The 26,483-nt window shown below is 41.5% G+C and overlaps 2 protein-coding genes across 6 annotated transcripts in view; one reads left to right on the forward strand and one right to left on the reverse strand.

Moving 5' to 3' along the window:
* Positions 1 to 2,957: 2,957 nt before the first annotated feature.
* mlnr (motilin receptor) lies at positions 2,958 to 8,713 on the forward strand. Of its 2 annotated transcripts, none has more exons than XM_052013837.1 (2): positions 2,958 to 4,605; positions 5,715 to 8,713. In XM_052013837.1, the coding sequence occupies exons 1-2, from the start codon at positions 3,897 to 3,899 to the stop codon at positions 6,023 to 6,025; spliced, it is 1,020 nt and encodes a 339-aa protein (XP_051869797.1). In that variant the 5' UTR covers positions 2,958 to 3,896; the 3' UTR covers positions 6,026 to 8,713. The 2 variants fall into 2 exon arrangements, with proteins under 2 accessions (XP_051869797.1, XP_051869798.1); XM_052013838.1 differs by having other exon boundaries at positions 5,460 to 5,845.
* Positions 8,714 to 12,158: 3,445 nt separating this feature from the next.
* The window catches only part of LOC127569320 (dnaJ homolog subfamily C member 15-like), a 33,066-nt gene continuing 18,741 nt past the window's right edge, over positions 12,159 to 26,483 (reverse strand). For 3 of the 4 annotated variants that reach the window (XM_052013844.1, XM_052013841.1, XM_052013842.1), the window contains exons 5-7: positions 17,238 to 17,314; positions 14,171 to 14,241; positions 12,159 to 12,364 (exon numbers count right to left, since the gene is read on the reverse strand). In XM_052013844.1, coding sequence (XP_051869804.1) covers positions 12,288 to 12,364; positions 14,171 to 14,241; positions 17,238 to 17,314 — 225 coding nt within the window. In that variant the 3' untranslated portion in view covers positions 12,159 to 12,287. Of the gene's footprint in view, positions 12,365 to 14,152; positions 14,242 to 17,237; positions 17,315 to 26,483 lie in introns of all 4 variants that reach the window. The other variant, XM_052013843.1, reaches the window with a different exon arrangement.

The following is a 26,483-nucleotide window of genomic DNA, read 5'->3' on the forward strand; positions in this document are numbered from 1 at the left end:
CATCTCCAGAAAATGAATAAATAAAAACCTCTCCTTCTCACTCACTCTCTAAGATACTAGAAAATCATCAATATTTTGAAACTAGTTGCTTTATTTAAACATGCCATTAAATAGTAGAGATAGCATTGCTTTGCTGTGGCTTTCACCAGAGACGAACACTCCCTGGCAAGTTTCACACTAAACAGGGCCGCAAGAATACAGAGAACAAGTGGTCACTTGACACATCTCTTAAAGGGGTACCAGCCAATAATCCACATGACACATGGCACATCTCTTTCACAGGGAGGGGGGCGGTGCACATACTCCTGTTACACCCATGGTGCTGAGGTCAAGTGGGTCGAGAGCTTCAAGTTCCTAGGCGTGAATGTTACCAATAGCCTGTCTTGATCCAATCACGTTGACGCCACGACCAAGAAATTTCACCAGGGCCTCTACTTCCCCAGGAGGCTAAAAATATTTGGCATGTCCCCTTTGACATTCACCAGTTTTTATCAATGCACCATAAAAAGTATCCAGATGCATCACAACTTGGTATGGCAACTGCTCTGCCCGTGACTGCAAGAAACTGCAGAGTTATGGATGTGGCTCAGCACATCATGGAAACCAGCCTCCCCTCCATGGACTCTGTCTACACTTCTCGCTGCCTCGGTAAAGCAGCCAACATAATCAAAGACTTCACCCACCCCAGCTGTTCTGTCTTCTCCCCACTCCCATCGGGCAGAAGATACAAAAGCCTGAAAGCGCATACCACCATGCTCAAGTACATCTTCTATCCCATGTTATAAGACTATTGAATGGTTCCCTAGTACAATAAAATGGACTCTTGACCTCACAATCTACCTCGTTATGGTCTTGCACCTAATTGTCTACCTGCACTGCACTCTCTAACTAACACTTTATTCTGCACTCTGTTATTGTTTTACCTTGTACTACCTCAGTGCACTGTTGTAATCAATTGACCAGAATGAATGGTATGCAAGAAAAGTGTTTCACTGTACCTCGGTACATGTGACAATAATAAACCAATTTACAAATTGTTACAGTGCAATACGAACATCTAAACTGACTGTCAGATCTCTATCTGCTCTATTTTGGCATAAAGTCTACCACAACTGGCTGTGGTTCTCTCAGTGTCTGTTGCCAGGTTTTGGTGTTCTTGCTCTACAGAGTTAGTGGTGTGCTTATTGGCAATGGCATATCTGCTTCAGTAAGCAAATCTCCTTGTTGGTCTTCCTGAGATGAGGCTGCCCTCTGCAATGATCTCAAATAATCTGAATGTGATGAGTCACCATTGCCTTCTACCATCATCCAGTGTCTGTTTGATACAGAGTTCATCATGGTCATCTCCAATTCTCAGTGGTGGCACCTCTATTCTAGTGGTATGCCAGTCTTGTAGCTGCCTTGAATTGTCTTCCTACACATTTTTTGGACTTCTGGTTTTCCTGTTCCTTGACAAATGTTTGTATATTCATCTGAGAATTGTGTGGCGGAAGTGATTGCTTGCATTGCAGTCATATTCATGATCTGTTCACTGTGTACTGCTGATTCTTACTTCCAAGTATAGGCACATTATCTTTAAGGTCTATTACTGATGAAATTCACATCATAGTTCAGCTTTGGAGAGCATCTCTCAGCAGGTTTCAGTGTAGCCTCGTTGTACATCAATAGCATGTGACTTGTTGGTTTTCACTGCTCTGCCTGGTTGATGGCCGGCATCAAGAGGCTATTACAAGTTGCTCCCCAGTCGAGTTGAAATGTAACCAGTTGCTCTTGCGCCAACATCTTGCAGAAGATACATCTAGTGGGCATTCCTTGCATAGAATTGGCCTGATATTAAATCTGACCCTGTCTCTGTTCCTGCACAACTCATCTTCTACAATGTATGGACTTCCAAATCCTTTGGAATTTCTTTCTCTTGTCTAATCCTATCCTAGCAATATTTTTCTCCAGAGAAATCAAATTTGTTTCCTATTCCAAGCCAACCCTGTGCTATTCTCCCTTGGAAACAAATTTCAAAGAACTGCTTCAGTGAATGCTAAAAATGTTGTTGAAACCGCCTTTACATTTTGTGTGGGAAAAATAAATCCATTTCGGCTTCCTTTCCCCGTCTTGGCTCACTGGAACCACGGTCCTACTTGAGTTAAAGACCAACTCATGAATACAATATGAACTGACACTTCAGTGTAATACTAAAGGAGTGCTCCACTGTTGTCGCTGGTGAAATGTTACAATGAGGCTCCATCTGTCTTTTCAGATCCACAAAAATAGTCCCACTGCATAATTCAGAGTTCTTTCTGTGATCCAGCCAAAGTAAATCATCATCCATATCACAATTGCAGATTATTGTATGTTTATCATATAAGTAATGTTGCACACGTTCCTACAGTTCCTTTCACTAAATTACATTACATTGCTTGCTCTGAACCCTTTAGACAGTCTGGACGTGTGAAAAGCTTTCATATAACTCGAACTTTTACTTTAGTAATCAATATCTGGACCTCACTTGCTCTGTGCTCTCCTTTATCCCAATAGTTACCTTTCTGGGTTCCAGAGCACAGCAGCTGGAATCTCGTTTAGCAACAATTACAATCTTTAAATTGCTTATTTTAAAACTTCTGATGATGCCAGTTATGAATAATAACCACTTTAGTGTTCAGCATGCATTTAAAACTCTTCAGGATTCCTCCCCATCATAGATTATCTTGCACTTCATCCCGCTTGTGCTTCCCCCAAATATTTGTCCTACCTTAGTGCCATGTCTGAAAGATTTATCATCGGCTTCCCTCCTTAATGACTCCTTAACTCCCACTACAGTAACGCAGGATTCCAGATGGGTACCTGTTTATAGTTTCATTCCTCTCTCAGTAGTTGCCTTTTATAGTTCTCTCTATTGCAAGCACCCCATCCTCTCCCCGCCCCTCTAACGCCCTCACGCAGACTTCTCCCTGGCTCTGAATTTGCAAAAAGTTGTTCATTTCGAACTTCGGCTCAGCATATCCTAGATATTAACAGCGTTTTACTAATTCATTTTGGACTTCCGGAATCTGTAAGTTATCCTCTTGGTGTCAATTTCATTCACTTATGATTCGATCCAGCTTCTTCAACTAGACTGGTTTTGGGGAACCATCTCGGGAAATTCCGGGACAATTGATAACTTTGCGTTTATGTGCCCACAAAACCTTCCCCTTCTATCAACATTGTTTTGGGGGAATGCACCCTCCCGATCTTTCTTTGCAGATTATGCTTTCCCTCCCTCTGAACTCCGAGTTAAAACTTCAGGGTTTTTTTTGGTCTTGCATTTCAGTTCTTTCCGGTATCATCTGGCTTCAATCGATCTCGTTGTACATTGGTGTGAGCGAGTAATCCAACTGCCCGCTTGGTTTCATAAAGAGCAGCAGTTGAGATGTTGGTCAGAAAACGTGTTGAGGGATTATCCATTCAATTGAGTTCAGGCGTGAGATTTCAGCCAGTCAACGGAGGCGCGAGTTTACGTGCGCCACCCTTTATCTCTGGTGTATCCAATATTATCAGGAGGAAGGTGGTTATTCCTTCCTTCTGCGGATGCAACTGTCCCTCCCTCTCTACAATCCGTGTCCGAATCCCCCAGTGGGGATCTTTGTCATTCATCACAGATGAGATGGGACTTGGACGACGTTCTCCTGCGGTCACCCACCGGTGCAAATCGGGCACAAGAGAGCAGCACGTGGCGATGTAGAGATTTGGGTTCTGTTGCACCTGCAAACCGAGATACTTCTTGGGAGAGAGGGGGGAGAAGCAGAGATTTCCCATGCTGACAGAGACGCCGGAACCCAGCCGCAGCCATCCATCCGCCCAGGAGTGGGCTCTGTTCCCATCTCCAGGCTGTTCACGCAGCCTGGGCCGGCAGACCCCTTGAGATGGCGAATGCTTCCAACAGTACGTTCCGCTGCGACGAGTCCTGCCCTCTCTTTCCTGTCTCCACCCTGATCCCGGTGACGGTGGTCTGCATCGTGCTGTTCATCGTCGGAGTCACCGGCAATGCGTTGACTGTCCTGATCATCCGAAGATATAAGGACATGAAAACCACCACCAACCTCTACCTGTCCAGCATGGCCGTCTCGGACCTGCTGATCTTCCTCTGCCTGCCTTTCGACCTCTACCGCCTGTGGAGGTACAAACCCTGGCTCTTCGGGGATTTCTTGTGCAGGTTTTATCAGTATATCAACGAAGGTTGCACCTACGCCACCATTCTGCATATCACGGCTCTGAGCATCGAGAGGTACCTGGCCATTTGCCTTCCTCTCAAAGCCAAGGTGTTGATCACGAAGCGGAGAGTGAGGTCAGTCATCGCTCTGATCTGGACTCTCGCACTGGTGTCCGCTGGACCCTTCTTCTTTTTGCTCGGCGTGGAGCAGGATATGTGCAAACACACCGAATACGCCGTCAACTCGGGGATCCTCGATATTATGATCTGGGTCTCAACCGTCTACTTCTTCTTCCCCATGTTCTGCCTCACTTTCCTCTACGGGTTCATAGGGAGGAAACTGTGGAAAAACAAGGGCGATATCAAGGGTCCGAATGCTGCAAACAGGGAAAAATATCACAAACAAACAGTCAAGCTCTTGGGTAAGTCTGGTTTGATGCAAAGTATTGATTCGAGTTAAGGAGAAATGTCTTAGTTTGCATCCCATAATATGCATCCAAGTGAGAGAATCATCTCCTCGCGTGGCTTTCAAAACAAACATCACTTGTTTTGAACACGATCTGCAAACACTCACCGGGTCAGGCAGCATATCTGGTAAGAGAACCAGAGTTAAAATCTCAGGTCGAAGACCCTCTGAGGAAGGACCTTCCATTTGAGGCGTTTCTCTTCCCAAAGATGTTGCCTGACCTGCTGGGTGTTTACAGCATTATTCTGTTCTCATTCCAGATTTTCAGCATCTGCTGTTTTTCTGTTATTTTTCACTGAATGTAGTCCGGATTTTGGTACTTGCACTCCGTGACTCAACTGAAATTCAAAGGCGTAAAAGTTAAAACAAAATCACTGTGAGATTTAGACAGGGAATATGCAAAATAAATTCATCCTCTTTCCACATGAAAAGAAACAAAACATTTTGGGTCGGTTTACTAAATAATTACCATGTTTCTCTACAACCAAATTAAGACGTGGTATTGAGTTGGTGTGATTTGGATGCTGTTGATTTTTAAATAGCTAAATGCCAGCCAATGAAATTAGCAGTCCCGTCTTCAGTGTCCCTCCCGTTTTGATACGGTTCTTTTTCAGAAGTTTTCCATTTGCTTGCTGCGGGAAAATTATTATTGAAAACATTGCAAGATTTCTACGGTTGGAAAGGAACAAGTGTTTAAAAGCCCAGACCATTAATATGACTCATCTCTGTTGAAAAGATTTGTTTTGCAATTTATCAGATGTGTGTTCAGTGTAGCTTTATTTTAAATTCCTGTTTTGTTTTGATCCCTAGCCTGCAAACACTGTATTGCAACATGCGTCGCTCGAAAAGATTAAGCTTATCAAGCTATTGAGGGAATCAAAACATGCGTGCATTGGGCATAATAGAGTTGATGTCGTAATTCTTATATACACATTGGGAGCTGCTCCATCCTTTGTCGCTGCTCCTCGTCAGGCCTGTCAACATACGTGATGTGCATCTGGCCCGATTCTAAAGTTGTAATGAATTGTGCTGGATTAATGGATTGTTTCCTTTCTATCTTCTCAGTTGTAGTTGTCTTGGCTTTTGTTGCCTGCTGGCTACCTTTCCACATTGGTCGAAATCTTTTCTCCACCCTCTCGAGGAGCGAGGGCCTTGACCTGTTCCATTTCAGTCAGTATTTCAACGTCGTCTGCATGCTGCTCTTCTACCTGAGCGCCTCTATCAACCCCGTCCTCTACAACCTCATCTCCAAAAAATACAGAACAGCGGCGCGCAAATTGCTGTTTTCCCGCCAGGTTCGCATGTGGTCAATGTCCAGCAACAGGGATACAAGGGATGACACCTTGGGTGGTACCGAGACGAACACCAGCCTCTGAAAGAGGCCAAGGAAAATATATGGGATAAACAGGGAATCACGGGGCGGAGAGAAACTCTTTCCAAGTGTTACATTTCTGGAAACACGCACTCTCAAGTTCCCCTGCAGAAATGTTTACATTGTTTCCTGTTTGAAATGGCTCGTTCTATCAACAGTATGGACAAAATCACTCAGGCTAGTGAGAGGTAGGGATTTTTAAAAAATATTTTGAACAATCGCCAAGTTCTGGTATAAATTTGGTGAAAGTGTGTCGTTGCTTGTGTGTACAAGTTTGAAGGGATGTGGGTTGGTTATGAATTCACAGTAGAAAACAGACTGAAGTTAATAAATATGCCATACACGAATATTCTCAGAATTATGCGGTAAGAGATATAGTGTAGTTACTCCAGTTAAATATTTGTGAACGACCTCATCGGTTAAGAAGGCAGCAGAAGATCTGTCCGCGGCCCCATCACAGGCTGGACGGAACACTTTAATGTTCATCTCCTGCACGTTTCAACCAAAGGCCATCAGCCGCAAAGCGGGGCTTAACTGCCTTCTTTTGACATTGTCATCCTCTGTTGCTGAACACGTCGCCTTACCAAGGTGACCAATGATCGGAAACTGCAACCTTCCTCATCTACTGAGGCCCTCCGCCCCTGCAAAGTCTCTTCTATCTTTCCGAGGCACAAATTGATGGGGATGGCGGTGCCTCCACTTGCCGGCACAGATGCAGCTTCAACAGCACTCAAGAAGCCTACATGATGGACACCCCATCCACAGCTTAAACGCGACCTCCAGCGTGCACATCCACAAAACGCACTGTACCAACGTGCGTTAATTTGGTTGTATCTCCCTGCCCCAAGACCTCCAACTCCTTCGGTCACAGACAACAAGTGCACATTTCCTTCCCAATCATACGCGATCCTGCCTTGTATATTGGTGTACTTTCATTACCACCGAGTCAAAACCGGCAACCCTACCTAACAGCAGTGACTGTAGCGGTTCAAGAAAGAACCATCATCGCCTCAAGGACGAGTTCTGGACAATTAAACTGCATAGTGAGAATGAATGTTTTAAAGGAACTCCTTTATAGACAAGCGATGATGCATCGATTCCCTCGTGGAATCATGGATTTGTGGCAGTGGAAGTTGGGTGATAGGGAAAGGGGTGGATCCAGTCAGCACCACCCTGGTGCCAGGTTGATTCAAGATCAGAAGCAAAACGTGAGGCATATTTAACCAGTCCCTAAATAATTTATCAACTGGGTGTAATACAGAAAATTAACTGTTTTGGTGTATTATGTGAAGATGTGTGTATTGTGACTCTGACTAATAATTACCCATATGTAATAATTAAAACTGGTAACATGTGATCTTTGGAGTCAATAACCTCAACAGCCATATGCCCATTCAAAGCCAAAGTAATGTTAACTTAATGAAGTATCATAAGTTGCCATCACTGCTCAGAGACACTAGTGCGCTTCAAGAAGGAGCAAGCGGGTGAAAGATACTGTCGTTATCCCTCAAGCACTCTGTTTAACCAGGACTGCCCTTCAGTTCATTCCGGGGCCAGAGGTGAGTAAATCAAATTGATGGATAGATGGCTGGGCTAACAGACTGGAAGAACAGACTCAGGGGGCTGAAATGGTCTCCAGATCCTCTGTTCTTATAATTATTTCTTCAAATCTCAAACTGCTTAAAAACAGTTGGGGAATAAGGATTCAAAATTGAACTTCAGTCCCTTAGGCATTTGCATAGCACCCAGACCATCTTGCATTTGGCTGTATTTTTCTGTTGGAAGCATCTTCGGTTCTCAGTGGTGCAGTTAACTACTTGATAATCCTGGAAGTGTGGGGTTTTGTCTCTTGCACTGGACCAGCCTCCAGAGAAGTGACAGTGAGTTGTTGACCTGCAGACTTTTGGTACTTTGTCCTTAAGATTCCTCTCCCTCCCTTTTTCACCACACTCAGTCCTGCAACATGGCCTGTCCCACGTATATTCCTCAATTGACATGACTATAACAATTTCATTATCTGGCTGCTATTTAAGATGTTTTGCAATACACAAGTTGACTTCCTACAGTAACTATTTTTCAAAAATTGTCACATTCTACCTTGAGATTTTTTTATAGGTATGGGTACTACCTCAGAATTTAAAGCTGCCTATATAAGGTAAAGCCATTTCAAATCCAATTGCCATAATTTTGCCTTCCTACATAAGTCACTACATCTTGAGTGTCCAAAGTTTGAGGAGGCAGTTCAGAGTCAACCACATTGCTGAGTTTGGACACACACAGGCAACAGCAGGTAAGGACAGTATATTTTGCTTTTGTTTTTAAAGGTCACTTAATGAACCCAATGAATTTTTGCAACAATACAGTAGTTTCATGTACCACGGAGACTTATTTTAAATACATGAATTTAACGTCATCAGTTGCTGTGGTGTGATTTTTAAACTCATGACCCTGGATCCAGAACTCTGACAGCTACTCCACTCACTTAACCACTCCACTGACATCTGCATGATTTTAAGAGAAATAGTAGATCTCAACCACCCACCATTTAAACTTAAGGGTTTAAATCCATTTATTTAAACACATTTCAAAAAATCCATTTATTTAAACACATTTCAGTCTGTGGCCACCAACGAGTCTGTGTTCTGATTGGAATTTACCCTTCAAGCAACTGGCTGGGGGGGGGGGGGGGGGTGGTAGAAACATACTCCAAACTCCAAGCCCATCAGAAATCATTTGTCTGTGGCTTGCTGACTGAATTTCCCCAAGTTCACTGACTAGGCTTAATACAGCTAATACTGAGGAAGCTGGTGATGAAACAAGGTATCAGTACTAAATATCACAAAAAGCAAATTAATTTTATTATGTAAGAAGTAATGCAAATTAGGAGGAATAGGAGACCATAGAATCCTTAGCAAGTAAGAGTCAGAATAGGGTAATGACGAAAGGACCCAGGGTATACATTCACAAATCATTTAAAAGGCACAAAACTAGTCCTTGTGCAAAGGGATCCTTGGCTTCATCTCCAGAGGAATCAAATTGACAAGCTGTAAGGGTATGTGAAGCCTGCTTATAACTTAGCTCAGATCATACAAAATGCCATGCATGATTCTGGTCTTCATATGACAAAATGGTAAGGTGCCAAACAAAATTTGCAGGGTTGAGAGGTCATCAGGAAAGATAGACTAGATAGAATAAAGAAGGGAACTTAACAAATAGTGGTCTGGAAAATTATGAAGGAGTTTGTTTGCATTGGGATGGAGATGATTACTTGTGGCAAAGTCCAAAACTAGAAGCTATTGATGTAAGGTAACATCTAATACATCCAGTTAGTTGGTTAGTAGGATTCAGAACTTGCCACCACACAGAATGGTCGAGGCAGATAGAATGGTGCTTTTAAAGGAGAAAGGATTAGGATATACAGGTTGCATTAGATGAAGTAGGCTGGAAGGAGATTTAAAGAAAACATAAATGCCAGCACTGAGTAGTTTAGCCAAATGGTCTGTTTCTGTCCTGTAATACTTTGGAAATCTCCACTCTGTGCCTTTATCACCTGGCTTCCAAATTGAGCTGAATTGTATGCCAATTAATTATGCTGTCTCCTCTGCTAATAGCTTCTGGATTGGAATAGATTTCTGATGTTCAGTTCATTAAGTTAATAACATGATCAGGAGTGTAACATTACTTAAAGCTTGATATCAATGCTTCATAAAAGACATAATGAAATTAGTTGGTGGCCTGTAACCTAATTTAACTTCAAACATACTACAAAGTGGCTGCAATCATTTTCAATTGTAATATGATATTGCCTCAAGAAATTAATGATGCTTGTGGAATAAAAATTGTGGAAGTCTATTTACAGAGCAATTTAAATAAATAACCTTGTGCCCAAATAGACTTGCTGCCTGAGGGTAGAATCATGAAATGGCTAAGTGAAATCAAATATTTGAGGAGAATTTAAAAATCAGTATGGGAAACAACCACGAAAATCTCAACAAGCGTTTGATTAAACTAGAGAGTTGGGAAATTTAAAAAGTGTTCAAAATGAGTACTTTGATAATATTTTGGGTTTTTCTCTTGCTTATGAGGCGAGTTTCATTTACTCTTGTTCTACTTTATGTATATTTTTAGGTAACTTAGTTTATTACTGAATTGATTAAGGTAATACAGGAACAGCACTGCAGATTGTGTGTCCCATCTGCAGTATGTGGGAGTGTCTGGAGGTCTTAGTGATTCCTGACAACCATGTATGAAGTACATACCCACACCTTGAGAAACTTCAGTTCAGAGTTGTTGAGCTGATGTGCTAACACTGAGAGGCATGAAGGGACACTTGGATCATGGAGGTAATCACACTCCATATGATGAGCAGTCACTCAGCTCTGACTAGTGGTAAAGACAGCAATTCAGACAAATAAGGACAGCACAGGTGCAGTGCTAGAAGAGCCTCAGCCCTTGATCTTACTCAATAGATATAAGCTTCTAACTGCCTGTGGGGAGAAAACTACTAATGGATGAGCAACCTGACCATAGACCACCAGTGCAGGCAGCAAGTTGAGTGGGGAGGGGGAAGGATGGGTTGAAAGGGAATAGTCAAAGTTGGGTATTGTTTTGCAGTTGTGACCCAGAGTACCAAAGATTTTGTTGCATACCTGGAGGCAAGATTAATGGCGTCTCCTCAAGGTTGAAGGGGAGTTTGGAGTGGATAATCTATACTCATGGTTGATATGTGATTGGTTCTGCTGACAGAATTTGAGGATTTGGGATCCAAGGTTTAAAAAAAAACTCTAGACAGTTACCTCAGCCACACACCAATTGTTGTTGGGATTAACTGATTAGAAAGTTAAATGTGTGAAGCAGGAGCTGATGTCAGTGGGGTAATGGAGAGCTGTTCGATTGAGATGGGCTTCATTTGAATTCTCTTGGGAAATCATAAATAGGGCAATAGATAAGGTTTTAAACTATATTCAAGGCATTGTTTCTGAATGGACAAACAGATGAATTAACAATACAGATGGAAATGAATAGGTTTGATCTAATAGCCATTACGGAGGTTTGGTTGCAAAGTAGCCAAGGTTGGGAATTAAATATTCCAGGCTAGTTAACTTGTTGAAGAGACTGGCAAAATGGAAATACAAATGGATTGCCCTGATATTAAAAGATGGGATCAAGAGAGAGAAAAAGAGGATCTTAGCTCAGAAAATTAAGCAGAGTTGGTCCTGACTGAACTAAGAAACAACAAAGGGGGGGAGAAAAAAACATTGGAAGTTGTTGATATATAAAAATAGGGCAAAATAGAAAATCTCAAAATTAAACTGCACATAACAAGGGTAATGTGGTAATCACTGCGGACTTTAATCTAGATTTGGCAAATCAAATGAGGAGTAATGGTGTGGAAGAGTAATTCATGCTGTGTGAATTCATCTTCCTATTTACCACTTGCCTACACTAAGGGATAACTTACAATTATCAACACATATTTGGGATGTAGGAGCAAAATGCATCACCCACAGGAAATCCATGCAGTCACTGGGAGAACATGCAAACTCCACACAGACAGCACCCAAGGTCAGGATCAAACCCAGATCCTTGGAGCTGTGACAGCACTATAATGCCACCCATGCACTGCTATGCCACCCTCGAGATATTACAGCAACCCAAACCATTAAATTATTAATTTGGAGGGTTACCTTAAATCAAATGGGGAAAAGTTTTAACCCCACTTTGCTGGTCCATGGCTTCAGTTCAACTACTAAACCTGTACAGCCAGTAATTTGTACCATCTCAACACTACCACAATATAACTTGATTCAGAAATTCCATTGTCTGGCACATCTGAGGCACTGTGAGTACATTTAGCTCCCCTCTACCACAAGAGGATCACTAGTTGGTTGTTTGAGTATTGTTAATCTTTGGTTTAATTATGCAACAAATTTCTTGATCAATTGCTCCACTACTGCTGCATTTCTGATTAAAACACTCATCCATTTTTCACATTAAAAGATGGTCACCACCTCTCTATCTTTATTCCTGAGGCTAACAAGAAAGGGGCATTGTATAAATGAAGGGGACTTCATTTTCATTCTATCTAATTAATTCATCATTGTGGCAGCCATAGAGTTAGGACACAACATCTTCAATTTACTTGACAGTTCATGTGTCAAAATGTATTTTCACTCTTCCAAGTCAGAACATTGACACAATTTATATCAGCAAAATTTCTTCCAGAAATATCAATGTGAAACGATATATAATAAATAAAAAATTCTTCAGGATATTTTTTTGCTAGAAGAATCCATTAGATCTTTTGCTTCATTGATCTTTGCAGCAAGGAATGGTGATCCTCCTAAGGTTACAGAAAACACGAGGTCAGATTTAAATTCAGACTGCAAGGTGCCCTGTGAAGCAGCAGTTCTACCAAATGTGCCAGTAAGCCACCCCAGAAGACCTGCCGTGATTTGAATTAGCAGACTGCAGTAGTCATCAATTTCCTGAAACAAAAACTTGGATATTTGTAAATGGGATGTGATTAAGATATTCCAAAATACCTTTAAAAAAAATAATCATGTTATTCAAAAGATTCCCTTAAAGCATACAAGTTTTCCCTTTATTTCCTTATCCCATTAGGCTTGTTTCATATTTCAACTCAATGATGGAACCCTAGGCTAGAGATGGCGTGCTGGACACTCTGAATATTGGAAAGTGAAGAAGAATAGCAGAAAAGGAAACATTAGTACAGCATTAGGCTAGTAGAGAAACTGCTCAGCAAGAGGAACAGAAGCATCATGAACAGATCTTCCTCCCTACTTTCAGTCCAAAAGGGAAAGGAGGGCTGTTTGATACAATGGTTATGCTCAATATTGGGCCAAAGAGAGAATCAGATTTTTAAAAAGTTGCTAGTCAAGGATTGTACATTTGGATTCATCTACTCATCACCTTATATCTGTGTACAAGTCTGATCCCTTACTTTAAGGGCATAATTCCAATTTAGGAAGTCCAGTGGAGGTTCACCAGTTTGATTCCTGGGATGGCAGATTTGTTGTATAAGAGGTTAAACACACTGAGCTTTTACACTCGAGAGATGGTCTCATTGAAATTCTTGTTGAGTTGGACAGGGCAGATGCAGGGACAATGCTTCCCCTGGCTGGTCTGTCTAGAACCAGGGGTCACAGTCTTAAAACAAACTTTGGGCAGTGATGAGAATAAAATTCTTTACCGAAGAGAAGCAAATCTTTGGAATTCTCTAGCCAAAAGGACTATGAAGGCTTGGTCCTTTAGAATATTCAAGAAAGAGATGATAGATTTTTTAAGTATTATGAGAATCGAGGAGTATAGAGTTGGTGCAGAAAAGTGATATTAAGGTAGAGTATCTGTCATGATCTCATGGTGTGGCAGAACAGGCACAAAAGCTGAATGGCCTGTCCTCTATCTATTTCTTATGTTCCTATCTAGGGTCTCTACACTACAATAATTGTCACAGGAGCATTCTAAAACAACATGCCAAAGATAAAGATATTAGGAAAGGTGACCATAGTTTGGTCAAAGAGGTAGGATTCTACACAGGTCTTGGAGAGGGATAGAAAAGATCCTGACTGCTGAAGCTACAGCTGCCAGTGGTGACATCGAATGGATGAAGAAAAGCTAGAGTTGGAAGAATGAAGTGGGATTGGAGGTGGTTACAGAAATAGGAACAGCAAGGCTTTAGAAGGATTTTAACACAAGGATTCAAATTCTAAAATTGAGATATATGGGAACTGAGAACCAATGCATGTCATTGAGCACAAGTGTACAGGGTAGCAATTTCTATGAGTTATAACCCCTATTAATGCACTAACTATGGACAAGAGCAGTCAATTTTTATTATCATGCTTGTACTTCAGACAGCACATCCATATTACTAATGAATTAGGGAGAGTGTTGTAGAGTTGTCCAGCACTGGTTGGGTTATTAGCTCCCATTTACCAAAGAATATAATACAAGTATTAACATTATACATGCATCTATAAATAGAATTTAATCAATTATTAATCATTGTTTATTAATTTCTCGAACTGGAAGGCAGATGTTATGAAACTTTCCAGCACAACTGCAATAAGTATGAGGAATTCAAAGTGACATATTTTTGGAAGCTTACTTTAAATATTATTTCTACCTTTGTCAGGATGATTCAGTAGCATAATTCTTTTATGGGCTTCTGCGATTTTCGTTCGGTTCGCTGATGGACTGATAAAAGAAATAACATTAATCCACTCACTGCTCATTAAGAAGGCATCTCAAGGATTGGCAAGATGCAAAACCATGTGTAATTAGAATATAACCAATCATGTCCAATTAATAAAGTTAAATAGTGTGTTTCAATTGTTTACCTTAACAACCCTACATAAATAGAACCTGAAAGATTCACTCTCCAAGATAAGTGTTTCACTCTCCACTTAGGCTGTTTGGCCTGCTGAATAGCTCTGGAATTCTCTTTTTATTTATATTTCAACCTCTCTTGTCACAGACCAGAAGCAGAGGGAACACTTGGCTTTGTTAGGATTACAAGATGGCTTTAATTATAGACAGTCCTTTGCAGCATTTCAGCTCCACCCTATAGTGGAACTGGAAGGAATTTCATTTACTATTCAGCCGATGTGTGAAGAAAGGCACTGAGCCATGTAGGTTAATGCTCAGTATCTCAACAGCAATTATGCAGCTGGCATTCTGCAGCAACTAAATGTTCCTGCTATAATAGAGCACTAGAATAAACCAAATGATGGCCATTGTGTGATCAAGTCTATCTGCTAACCACATGCCCAGGGACTTTGGTGCAAACATCCATTGCCTTGACAAAAGCTATGCTGGTACCTCCCAAAATTTGACCAAGTGGATCATGCAGGCACTGCTTTTCCTCTGCCTGTACTGCCATGGAGGAATGATTGCAGTAATTGGCACAGCAGTGTTAAGATTTATGATAGTTCTGGCAGTTTTCAGCAAACTGTCACTGTGAGGGTCAGCCTTGCCACTAGCCAAAAGGTAAGCAGTTGAGGAGCTCTAGCATGTGGATTAGGTTAGAGGAGAAAACCCAAATATCTGCTTTCTGCCTGGGATGACTCGAAGGAACTCATCCACGTTGATACCAGTAACAGTGGACAGTGACCCCATTTCCCTCTTTGCTAGCAAGTTCGCTGAATCATCAAAGTCTACTCATGCCCACAATGCAAAGATAAAAGTCACTTCAAAATAACTCAACCAAATTTATAAATGATATCAAGCCACACTGCAAGCAAAAACCAACTCCCATGCTGCAAAGGATGGGCTCCAAGCTCTGTGCAAAGCCCTGTGCCCAAGTTTTCAGACTCTTACATGCTCCATGACAATGCACACACATCAGCTTCCTTCTGCAGCATGCTCAATGTCTCTACATAATCCATTTCACCACCACAATGCCCACTATATTGTCAGTAAACGAGCTGCTGCTTTGGTGAACTGAAATAGAATTATGGTCTCTTTACCAACATCATCTCCTTGCTGTTACTGCACTGCAATGATATTGACTTCTACAGCCAACCAGACACGTGTGAGCATGTACAGCATTTGAGGTTGCAGGAGATCACAGGTCTTAGTGAGGACCTTGGAGAATTACAGTACAGAAACAGGCCCTTCAGACTACCAAGTCCACACCAACCAGCGAGCATCTGTTTGCACCAATCCCACATTTATCATTTTATTTTAAATTATCTTCTTAGTGAAGTCTAGCCTGCATAGACGTCAATCTTCACAGAGGGCTGGGTACAAGCAGGGTTTGCTGAAACTTTAGTTGTATAAGGTCTTGGGGATAAGCCCTTTTGTGCCTCCTACCACATTGTCCCTATCTCTGAAGCCTAAAGTCCATCTTCATGCCAATCAGCCAGAGGAGTCACTGGCACAGACAAATCTCCACTGGAAGTCATTCTGAGTACAGAAAAGTAATTGAAGACGTAAGGAAGGCTCAACCTTAAGTGTGAGTGATGGATAGAATGAGTAGTGAGTCTCCAGAGTGTTGTGGAGGGTTGAGCAGTTTGAGTGCTTGCTCATTAGTGCAGAGTTACAAAAAGCTGGTTCTTCCCTGAGTAAACGAAGACTGATTATTCAGATTAGTGAAGTTAAAAATCACACTGGAGACAAGTGTTCAGTGTTGCACTATTGTGAACTTCTTTGGAAGGTTTTACACTGGAACAATGTTTCCCTTGCTACTTCAAACCCCACCAGAAAGTCAGAGATCAAATTTCCTGCCAGGCTTTAGGAGACTCATAAAATGGGCAAAATTTTGCTCTATCCAGGATTAAGCCAATTTTCAACTGTACAGCACTATATCTCTCAATGTTGAGAAGAAATTTCTAAGGCTCAGTTTGAGAGTTGCCTAATGTCTGTTTTGTCACTTTTCTAAAAAAAATTGGTATTATGCCTGTTTGGTTCCAAACCTGTTTCATTCACTGCCTCATGATGATCATCATGTCTTTAATCTTACTTGGCATTCTTGTATATGTACTACACATGCTTGAAGGTATTTTTTGCTTTGAACCAATATGAATGTATTATGCTTGGCATTATGTTACAGATGATCTTAGTGACCCATCTCATTTATATACTGTATTGTTTGTGTGGGTCTGATAAAGTCATCAAAATATAGAACCGAACAAAAGAAAGATGTTAACAAACTAATAAACAGAAGGTAATTGCTTTTCAATTTACCGATGACAATGCACCAGCACTAATGAATGCAACCCCTTGCATTTGAATTTTCACAAAAACTACTCTCACAGCATTTAAGAAGCATCTGGATGAGCACTTCAATCAAGGCATGGGTGGCTATTGACCAAATGCTAGCAAATGTGATTAATATAGATAGGTAACTGATGGTCAACATCGACATGGTAGTCCAAAGGGCCTACTTCTGTGCTGTATGACAATGAAAAGGTGTTTTTATTCAGACTGGTTAAGAGTAATTTTAAGCAACTAATCATTGCATATGGATGCAGTTTGAATCCACAGGGGTAGAATTTCAGAACAACCTCTCTGGATTTCCTGCAAAATTGTTTAGATACAATGTCCATTTACTTCAATTTTCCAAAATTCCTGAAGAATTTTTTCCAAAGTTGCTGCTTTAGATCAGAAGAGATCCCCATAAACTATACTTCCCCAGTCAATAATGGATTTCCCAAAATAATATTCTTAAAAGGATGAACAAAGGCACTTACCTGACACCTAATATAAGACTAGCTTCACGTTTACTCATTTTGGCTTCAAATCCTCCTTTGTAATATGCTGAAAAACTCTGTGGATAAAACATATCACTTATAACATTATGAGATGAAATAATCCATTAAGTTAATACGTGGGCAGAATTAATTTCTAACGTCTAAGTTTCAAGATTCTACAAAGTCAAGTTACAGGGTCAAGTTACACCAACCACGTAGTAAGCAGAGGATTAAAGAAGGAGATTTGTAATCTCTTTGCCAAGTGAAAAAAAATATATTACCCAAGAATGATAACCTGCATTGCACTTTCTGTAACTGTAACACTATATTCTGCATTCTGTTGTTTTCACTTTTGTATTACCTCAATGTACTTGCATATGGAATGATCTGTCTGGATGGCAATGCAGACAAAAGCTTTTCGCTATCTCAGTACATGTGTCAACAATAAACCAATTACCAATATACAGCATAGAAGGAGACCATTTAGTTCATCCTGTCCATACTGGGCAAATTAAAAGCTACTTAACTTATACTAGTGTGGATAGAAAGTTGTACACTCGACAATATTAATGAACTGCCAAGTTCTGATTAGTAGGATACCAAGAGATTGGTGCATGGACACCAGCTATTCACAAATATATCAATGATTTGCTGAGGGGACGGAATCTAAGATCTACAACCATGTCGATGACAGGAAACTAAATGGGATTGTAAGTAGTGATAAGGATACATAGAGTCTTCAAGAAGATGTAGACAAGCTGAGTGAGTGGGCAACACCATGGTAGGTGGAGTACAAGACAGAAAAAGGCGAGGTTATCTATCTCTTTTCAAGAAAAATACTGAATACTTCTTAAATGGTGCATGATTGGAAAACGATGGTTTTTAAAGGAACCTGGGTCTCTTTGCACATAATTCACTGAAAGCTGATGTGCAGGTGCAGCAGGCAATTAGGAAGGCAAACGTTATGTTAACCTTCACTGTTTGAGTGCAAGAATAATGATATCTTACCATAATTATATTTAGGGCCTTGGTGAGGTCACACCTGGAGTAATGTGTACAATTTGGTTTCCTTACATAAAAAAGGATATACTTGCTATAGAGAGAGTTTATGAGACTAGTTCCTGGGAAGGCAGGTCTGTCATATGAGGAGAGATTGCGTGGATTAGGCCTCTATTTTCTGGAGTTTGGAAGAATAAAAGTTGACGTCATTGGATCTTTTACCTCAGCACCACTTTCCTGTAAAGATAGTCTAACTAGAAAGAATTTTTTCATGAAATAGCAGAGAGTCTGAATGAGGGACATACAATTGATGTGGTATATATGAACTTCCAAAATATTATTGATAAAGTGCCACATAATTACTTTGTCATTAAGATTGGTCACAGAATAAAAGGGGCTGTACAGCATGTATAGAAAACTAGCTAAGTACCAGGAAACAAGGAGTAGTAGTACAGAAAGGTTGTTTTTTTCCAAATTGGAGGGAAGTGTACAGTGGAGTTCCACAGGGGTCAGTACAAAGATCACTGCATTAATATATATTAATGACTTAGACTTGGACCTACAGGTCACAGCTCTCAAACCGTGAGTAACACAAAACTTGGAGACATAGTGAACAGTGAGGAGGATAGTAATAGATTTCAAGGAAATGTAGACAGGCTAGTGGAATGGGCAACAGATGAAATTTATTGTTCAAAAATGTGAACTACTACATCTTGGGAGGAAGAATGAGAAAAGACACCACAAACAAAGGGGACAATTGTACAAGAACAGAAAGATCTGGAGGTACATACAGTATGTATAGTTAATTGAAAGTGGCAGGGCAGATCGTGCAAGTAGTTAAAAAGCAAACAAGGTCCTGGGCTTTATTAATGGAGGTACAGAGTACAAAAGCAAGGAAGTCATGACAAACCTTTAGGAAACACTGGTTTGGCCACAACTTAAGTAACGTGTCCTGTTCTGGTACCACACTTTAGGAGAGATGTAATGGCTTTGTGGAGGGTACTGAAGAGATTTATCAAAGTAATTTTAGGGATGAAAGACTTTAGTTATGTAGGTAAACTGGAGAAACTGGAAATGTTCTCTTTACAAGGAGTGAGAGGGAGCAGAGTGATTGGGCTTTGGCTCAACGGGCTCGGTAAAGGGGCGAGATGGATGAGTAGCTGGTAAGTAAAGGTAAGGATTACCTGTTATTGTTATAAATTTTAAGTAGGATAAAACTAGGTAGGGAAAGAATACTTCAGATGGAGGAGATGGTGATATGCTGCAGCTGCTTGATGTGGGAGCTAGTGGACCCCGCTGGGGTGCACAGTGACTACTTCTGCAGTAAGTGCTGGAGGCTGGAGGAACTTCGGTTCAAAATTGATGAGCTGGAGTCGCAGCTTCAAACACTGTGAAGCATCAGGGAGGGAGAGAGTTATGTAGATACTGTGCCTCGGGAGACAAGTCACCCCCGCCCCCCCACCTTAGAGCAGGTACTTCTAGGGTCAGGAAGCAGATAGAAGGGTGACTGTCAGGGGAGAGAAAAAGAAAAAGGGAACAGGCAGATAGTGCAGAGGACCCTGAAGGCTGTTCCCCTCAATAACAGGTTTTCCACTTTGGAAGCCGTTGAGGGAAATGACCTGCAGGGATCAAGCAGCAGTAGCCAGGTCTCTGGCACTGGGACCAATCCTACTGCTCAGAAGAGAAGGGAGGAGAAGAGGAGGGCAGTAGTGACAGGGGACTCAATAGTCAGGGAAACAGATAGGAGGTTCTGTGCAAGTGAGCATGAATCCCGAATGGTATGTTGCCTCCCAGGTGCCAGGTTCTGGGATGTCTCTGATCGGGTCCACAGTATTCTTGAGCAGGAGGGAGAACAGCCAGAAGTCGTGGTACATGTTGGTACCACCAAGATAGGTAGGAAGAGGGATGAGGTCCTGAAAAGTGAGTTTAGGGAGCTAGGCAGAAGGCTGAAGAACAGGACCTCAAGGGTAGCAATCTCAGGATTGCTGCCAGTGCCACGTGATAGTGAAGGTAAGAATCAGAAGAGATGGAAGATGAATGCGTGGCTGAGGAGTTGGTGCATGAGGGAAGGTTTTAGATTTTTGGATCATTGAGATCTCTTCTGGGGAATGTGAGACCTGTACAGAGAGGATGGGTTACACCTGAACCCAAGGGGGGCCAATATCCTTTCAGGCAGGTTTACTAGGGTGGTTCAGGAGGGTTTAAACTAGTTTGCGAGGGGGATGGGAACCAGAGGGGTAGGTCTGAGGAAGAACTGGATGTGGAAAAGTCAGAACTAACACGTAGAGAGGCTTTGAGGAAGGAGAAGCAGAGTACAGGGTATAAAAGTAGAAAGGTGGCTGGGCTAAAGTGCATTTACTTAAATGCAAGAAGTATCAGGAATAAGGGTGATGAACTGAGAGCTTGGATAAGTACATGGGACTATGATATTGTGACTCTTGCAGAGACTTGGCTGTCACCAGGGCAAGAATGGATATTGAATATTCCTGGATTTCAGTGTTTTAAAAGGGATGGGGGGGCGGGGGGAAGAAGAGGACAGGTGGTGTTACTGGTCAGGGATACTATTACAGCTACAGAAAGGGTGGATAATGTAGAAGGATCCTCTCTAGAGTCAGTATGGGTGGAAGTTAGGAACAAGAAAGGAGCAGTTACTCTACTGGAAGTATTCTATAGGCCCCCCCCCGTAGCAGCAGGGATACTGAGGAGCAGATTGGGAGGCAGATTTTGGAAAGGTGCAAGAATAACAGGGTTGTTATCATGGGAGACTTCAACTTCCCAAATATTGATTGGCACCTGCTTGGTGCCAAAGGTTTAGACGGGGCAGAGTTTGTTAAGTGTGTCCAGGACGGATTCCTGTCACAGTATGTTGACAGGCCGACTAGAGGGAATGCCATATTAGATCTAGTATTAGGTAATGAACCGGGTCAGGTGACAGATCTCTCAGTGGGTGAGCATTTGGGGGACAGTGACCACCGCTCCTTAACCTTTAGCATTGTCATGGACAAGGATAGGAGCAAAGAAGGCGGGAAGATATTTATTTGGGGAAGGGCAAATTATGAGGCTATAAGGCTAGAACTTGAGAGTGTAAATTGGGATGGCATTTTTGAAGGGAAATGTACAATGGAGATGTGGTCATTGTTCAGTGATGTCTTGCAGGATGTTAGGGATACATTTGTCCCGGTGAGGCAGAGAAAGAATGGCAGGTGAAGGAACCATGGGTGACAAGATAGGTGGAACAACTAGTTAGGAAGGAGGAGGCAGCATACATAAGGTGTAAGCAGATAGGGCTCATGAGGAATATAGAGTAGCAAGGAAGGAACTTAAGAAGGGGCTGAGGAGAGCAAGAAGAGGACATGAAAAGCAGGAGGATGATGAGAGTAAAGGTAGGACTGATTAGAGACAAAGGTGGGAAGATGTGCCTGGAAGTTGTGGAAGTGGGTGAGGTTCTCAATGAATACTTCTCTTCAGTATTCACCAAGGAGAGGGGCCTTCATGATACTGAGGACAGTGTTGGTAAGGTTAATGTTCTAGAGCACATAGATATCAAGAGAGAGGATGTGTTGGAGCTGTTAGAAAATATGAGGACAGATAAGTCACCGGGGCCTGACAGAATATTCCCCAGGCTGCTCCGCGAGGCGAGAGAGGAGATTGCTGAACTGTTAGCTAGGATCTTTGAGTCCTCGTTGTCCACGGGAATGGTACTGGAGGATTGGAGGGTGCAAATGTTGTCCCCTTATTCAAAAAAGGTAGTAGGGATAGTCCAGGGAATAACAGACCAGTGAGCCTTACGTCTGTGGTGGGCAAGATGTTGGAAAGGATTCTAAGGGATAGGATCTATGAGCATTTAGAGAATCATGGACTGATTAGGGACAGCCAGCATGGCTTTGTGAAGGGAAGATCATGTCTCACAAGCCTGATAGGGTTCTTTGAGGAGGTGATGAGGAAGATTGATGAGGGTAGTGCAGTAGATGTGGTCTACATGGATTTTAGTAAGGCGGTTGACAAGGTTCCACATGGTAGGCTTCTTCAGAAGGTCAGAGGGCATGGGATCCAGGGAGGCTTGGCCTTGTGGATTCAGAATTGGCTTGCCTGTAGAAAGCAGAGGGTTGTGGTGGAGGGAGTGCATTCAGATTGGAGGGCTGTGACTAGTGGTGTCCCACAAGGATCGGTTCTGGGACCTCTACTTTTCGTGATACTTATTAATGACTTGGATGAGGGGATAGAAGGGTGGGTTAGCAAGTTTGCAGATGACACAAAGGTCGGTGGTGTTGTGGATAGTGTGGAGGACTGTCAAAGCTTGCAGAGGGATATTGATAGGATGCAGAACTGGGCTGAGAAGTGGCAGATGGAGTTCAATCTGGAGAAGTGTGAGGTGGTACACTTTGGAAGGACAAACTCCAAGGCGAGTACAAGGTTATTGGCAGGATTCTGGGTAGTGTGGAGGAGCAGAGGGATCTGGGGGTTCATATCCACAGATCACTGAAAGTTGCCTCACAGGTGGATAGGGTAGTTAAGAAAGCTTATGGGATGTTAGCTTTCATAGGTTGTGGGATCAAGTTTAAGAGCCGCGAGGTAATGATGCAGCTCTACAAAACTTTGGTTAGACCACACTTGGAGCACTGTGTCCAGTTCTGGTCACCTCATTATAGGAAGGATGTGGAAGCGTTGGAAAAGGTGCAGAGGAGATTTACCAGGATGCTGCCTGGATTGGAGAGTATGGATTATGAGGAGAGACTAAGGGAGCTAGGGCTTTACTCTTTGGAGAGAAGGAGGATGAGGGGAGACATGATAGAGGTATACAAAATAGATAGAGTAGACAGCCAGCGCCTCTTTCCCAGGGTACCAATGCTCAATACAAGAGGGCATGGCTTTAAAGTAATGGGTGGGAAGTTCAAGGGAGATATCAGAGGGAGGTTTTTCACCCCGAGAGTGGTTGGTGCATGGAATGTGCTGCCTGGGGTAGTGGTAGAGGCAGATACATTGGTCAAGTTCAAGAGATTGTTAGATAAGCATATGGAGGAATTTAAAATAGGGGGATATGTGGGAGGAAGGGGTTAGATAGTCTTAGGCGTGGTTTAAAGTTTGGCACAACATGGTGGGCCGAAGGGCCTCTATTGTGCTGTACTGTTCTATGGTTCCATATAGAATTGTACATTTCTCTCCCACGTGTAAGTTTGGATCTCCCATACAAACATGAAATCCTAACTTTGTAACAGGTGTTTGTGGGGACTTCACTTGGCAAACTTCCTGCAATACCCTCTCTCTCACAAAGAAAGAAATCTGTCCACTGATGCAACTCCATGTATTTTAATCAAAAGGAATGGCTTCATGTGACTCAGCTAAGTATCTGGTGAATTATATTGTTTTAAATTAATTTGATTCATGTCAATGTTTTTAACTGAATTTAAGTATTTTATTTGCTCACATTTTTAAATTATCAACAATTTAATGATTTGATTAATATTTTTTAAAAGTAACTGACTGTATCTGAACTTCAGACTTCCATAACTATTCAGATTCTGACCAACCCACAGGTTATGAACATAGAAGAGTACAGCACAGGAACAGGCCCTTCAACCCACAGCATCAGCACAAGGCATTTGTAGCTACCATTTTCTTTTTCAAATGGAGACTACAGCAGATTGAAAGCACCTCGATCCTTGCCAGGACACCAGACATTGACTTGGACGATGTGCTGGGCATTGCCCACCAGGTGAACACAGAGATTTGCAGTACATCTTTGTGTTGACAAGTGATACCTGCAAAGCAAGGTGCATGATTAGTGGCACTATGAGGAAGCCTATAATCCTCAAGGTTGTGCACAGATCGTGCACAGATTTCTGGTCAGAGAGACTGAAATATAGAGTAGTAGTAGAGGAAAATGCAATCATAGTGCATAAGAAGGAGTCGGATAAGTATCTGAAATGAAAGGACTTTAAGGAGAGGCTGTAATAATGCTCTTACATAAAGCCAGTATAGACTCAATGGACTGAATGGTCTCTTTCCATTCTGTACAAACCTCATATCCCTTTTTTCCCTTAATGTTCAAACTCTATGAATCACTGTCTCAAATACACATAGCAACTAAGCTCCACTTACATGTTAGGTAAAGAATTTCATTAACTTAAGTGTGAAGAAATTTCTTCTCATTTCAGTCCTGAATAAGTGACCCCTTACTTTTAGTCCGTGGCTGTGACTGTGACCCCTCATTCTAGATACCCAATCCAGAGTAAATATCATCCCTTTATCAACCCCTGCCAAGCCCTTTGAGAATATTATGTTTCATTGAAATATCCTCCATTCTTCTAAACTCTCTGAAGTCTAGGTCCAACCTGCTCCACCTCTGCTCACACATCAACCCCTCCATTAAAGGAATCAATCTCATGAACTTTTCCTCACTCCCTCTATCCCAAGTGCACCTTTTCTTAGGTAAGGAGACCAGACTTGTGAACAAAATTCCAGCTGGACTCTCACCAGGACCCTACTTAGTTCCTCTTTTACTTAAATCCTCTTGCAACAAATCCTCTTCCTAGTTGTTTGCCATACCTGCACATTGACTTAATATGATTAATATACAAGGACACCCACCAACACCTTTCCATCTTTCACCATTTAAAAAATACGGTTTTGTTTTAAAAACGAAAGTGCATGACTTCACATTTTTCCCCCACATGATATTCCATCTATCACGTCCTCCACTATTAATTCAGCTTGACATTATCTGCCTGAAGCCTCTCTACATCCTCAAGACTCACACTACCATTCGGCTGTGTATAATCAGCAAACTTGGATATATTATGCTTGGTGTCCTTGGTGTCAAATCACTGTTGTAGGTTGTGAACAGGTGGGGCCTGAACATCAATCCCGTCACAAATCCAAAAAAAATGACCCATTTATTTCTACTTTCCGTTTCTCCCCATTAACAATAATCAATCTATGTTATTATATCACCCTAGAGCACATGCTCTAATTGTATTTAATAGACATCAGCATGTTACCTTATCAAAAGCTTTCACATCCACTGATTTCCTTTACTTACTCCACAAGTTACAACCAAAAAAAGCACATAGAGATTTCCCTTTCATAAGTCCGTGTTGACTTCCCAATTCTACCATTATTTTCCAAGCGATAGATTCTAGGATTTTTCCTACTACTGATGTTAGGCAATTTGGCTACTGATATCTGTCTATTTCAAATTCTGTGGCAGAAATTTCAGGTTTCAAATTTCAAATGAAAACACTGACAAGCCAAGAACAAACTACAAACCACCTGCTTCTTGCCTTTCAAAAACTGCACTCAAAATTAAACAGTATATTACTTTATCCTTTTATTCAAAATGTTATTGACCTGGCAAAACTACTAACTGATTACTTAGAGGGACTCCATGTAGATTATGGATGAAAATGTGTAATAAATTAGAGAAACATACACTTCAGGAAACAAAAATAATCATCCTGGACTTGCTTGCATTAATCCATCTTTTCCTTGACATTAACAGCTGTTGAGTGTTTCAGTTTCTCTTAGAGATTTTATGAAGAAAACTACTGAAGGTGAAAAAGATGTTTGTACAATAATTCATTTTCCCCAAATTAAATCCTACTCTAAAACAAACTTAAATTTATCTTTACAGTTTAAAAATGGAGCAAAAAATAAACCTAAATCAGGGATAATTTAGGGTCCACTGCACATCAATCCTTCCTTTCAATTGGGGAAATTAGATCATGACATGTTGTTCTAAGGGTGCGTTTATTTAAATTATCATATGGTTCACCCAAATTATAAACATAATGAAACAACTTCAAATTACGATGCATTTTCACTTACATGTAGTTATTGTTTATAGACTGAATCAGATTTGAAGTATACCCTATAAATAACAAACATGAATCAACATGAAATAATGTGACCTTCAATTACTGCAAGATTCATTAGAAAAACTTATGGCAATGGAGTGTTTTTTATTGCTGTTGGCTTATCACGAAGTGCTTCATACTGTCTGAATTACTTTTGAAGTTTCTTGCCAATTTGCACATAGCAAGATTCAAAATCAAAACAAATGGTCAATTAATCTGGTCTTTGCAGTGTTAGGAGCTGAGGAACGATTGAAGGTACATCCCTCCCCAACATCAGTAGTATCTACATGAGGCACTGCCTCAAGAAGGCAATATCTATCATCAAAGATCTCTAAGCATCCCGGCCATGCCAGCTTCTTGCAGCTACCATTGGAGAGCAGCCTGAAGTCTCACC

Source organism: Pristis pectinata, chromosome 4 (assembly GCF_009764475.1).
Source record: "Pristis pectinata isolate sPriPec2 chromosome 4, sPriPec2.1.pri, whole genome shotgun sequence".
Taxonomy (NCBI): Eukaryota; Metazoa; Chordata; class Chondrichthyes; order Rhinopristiformes; family Pristidae; genus Pristis; species Pristis pectinata.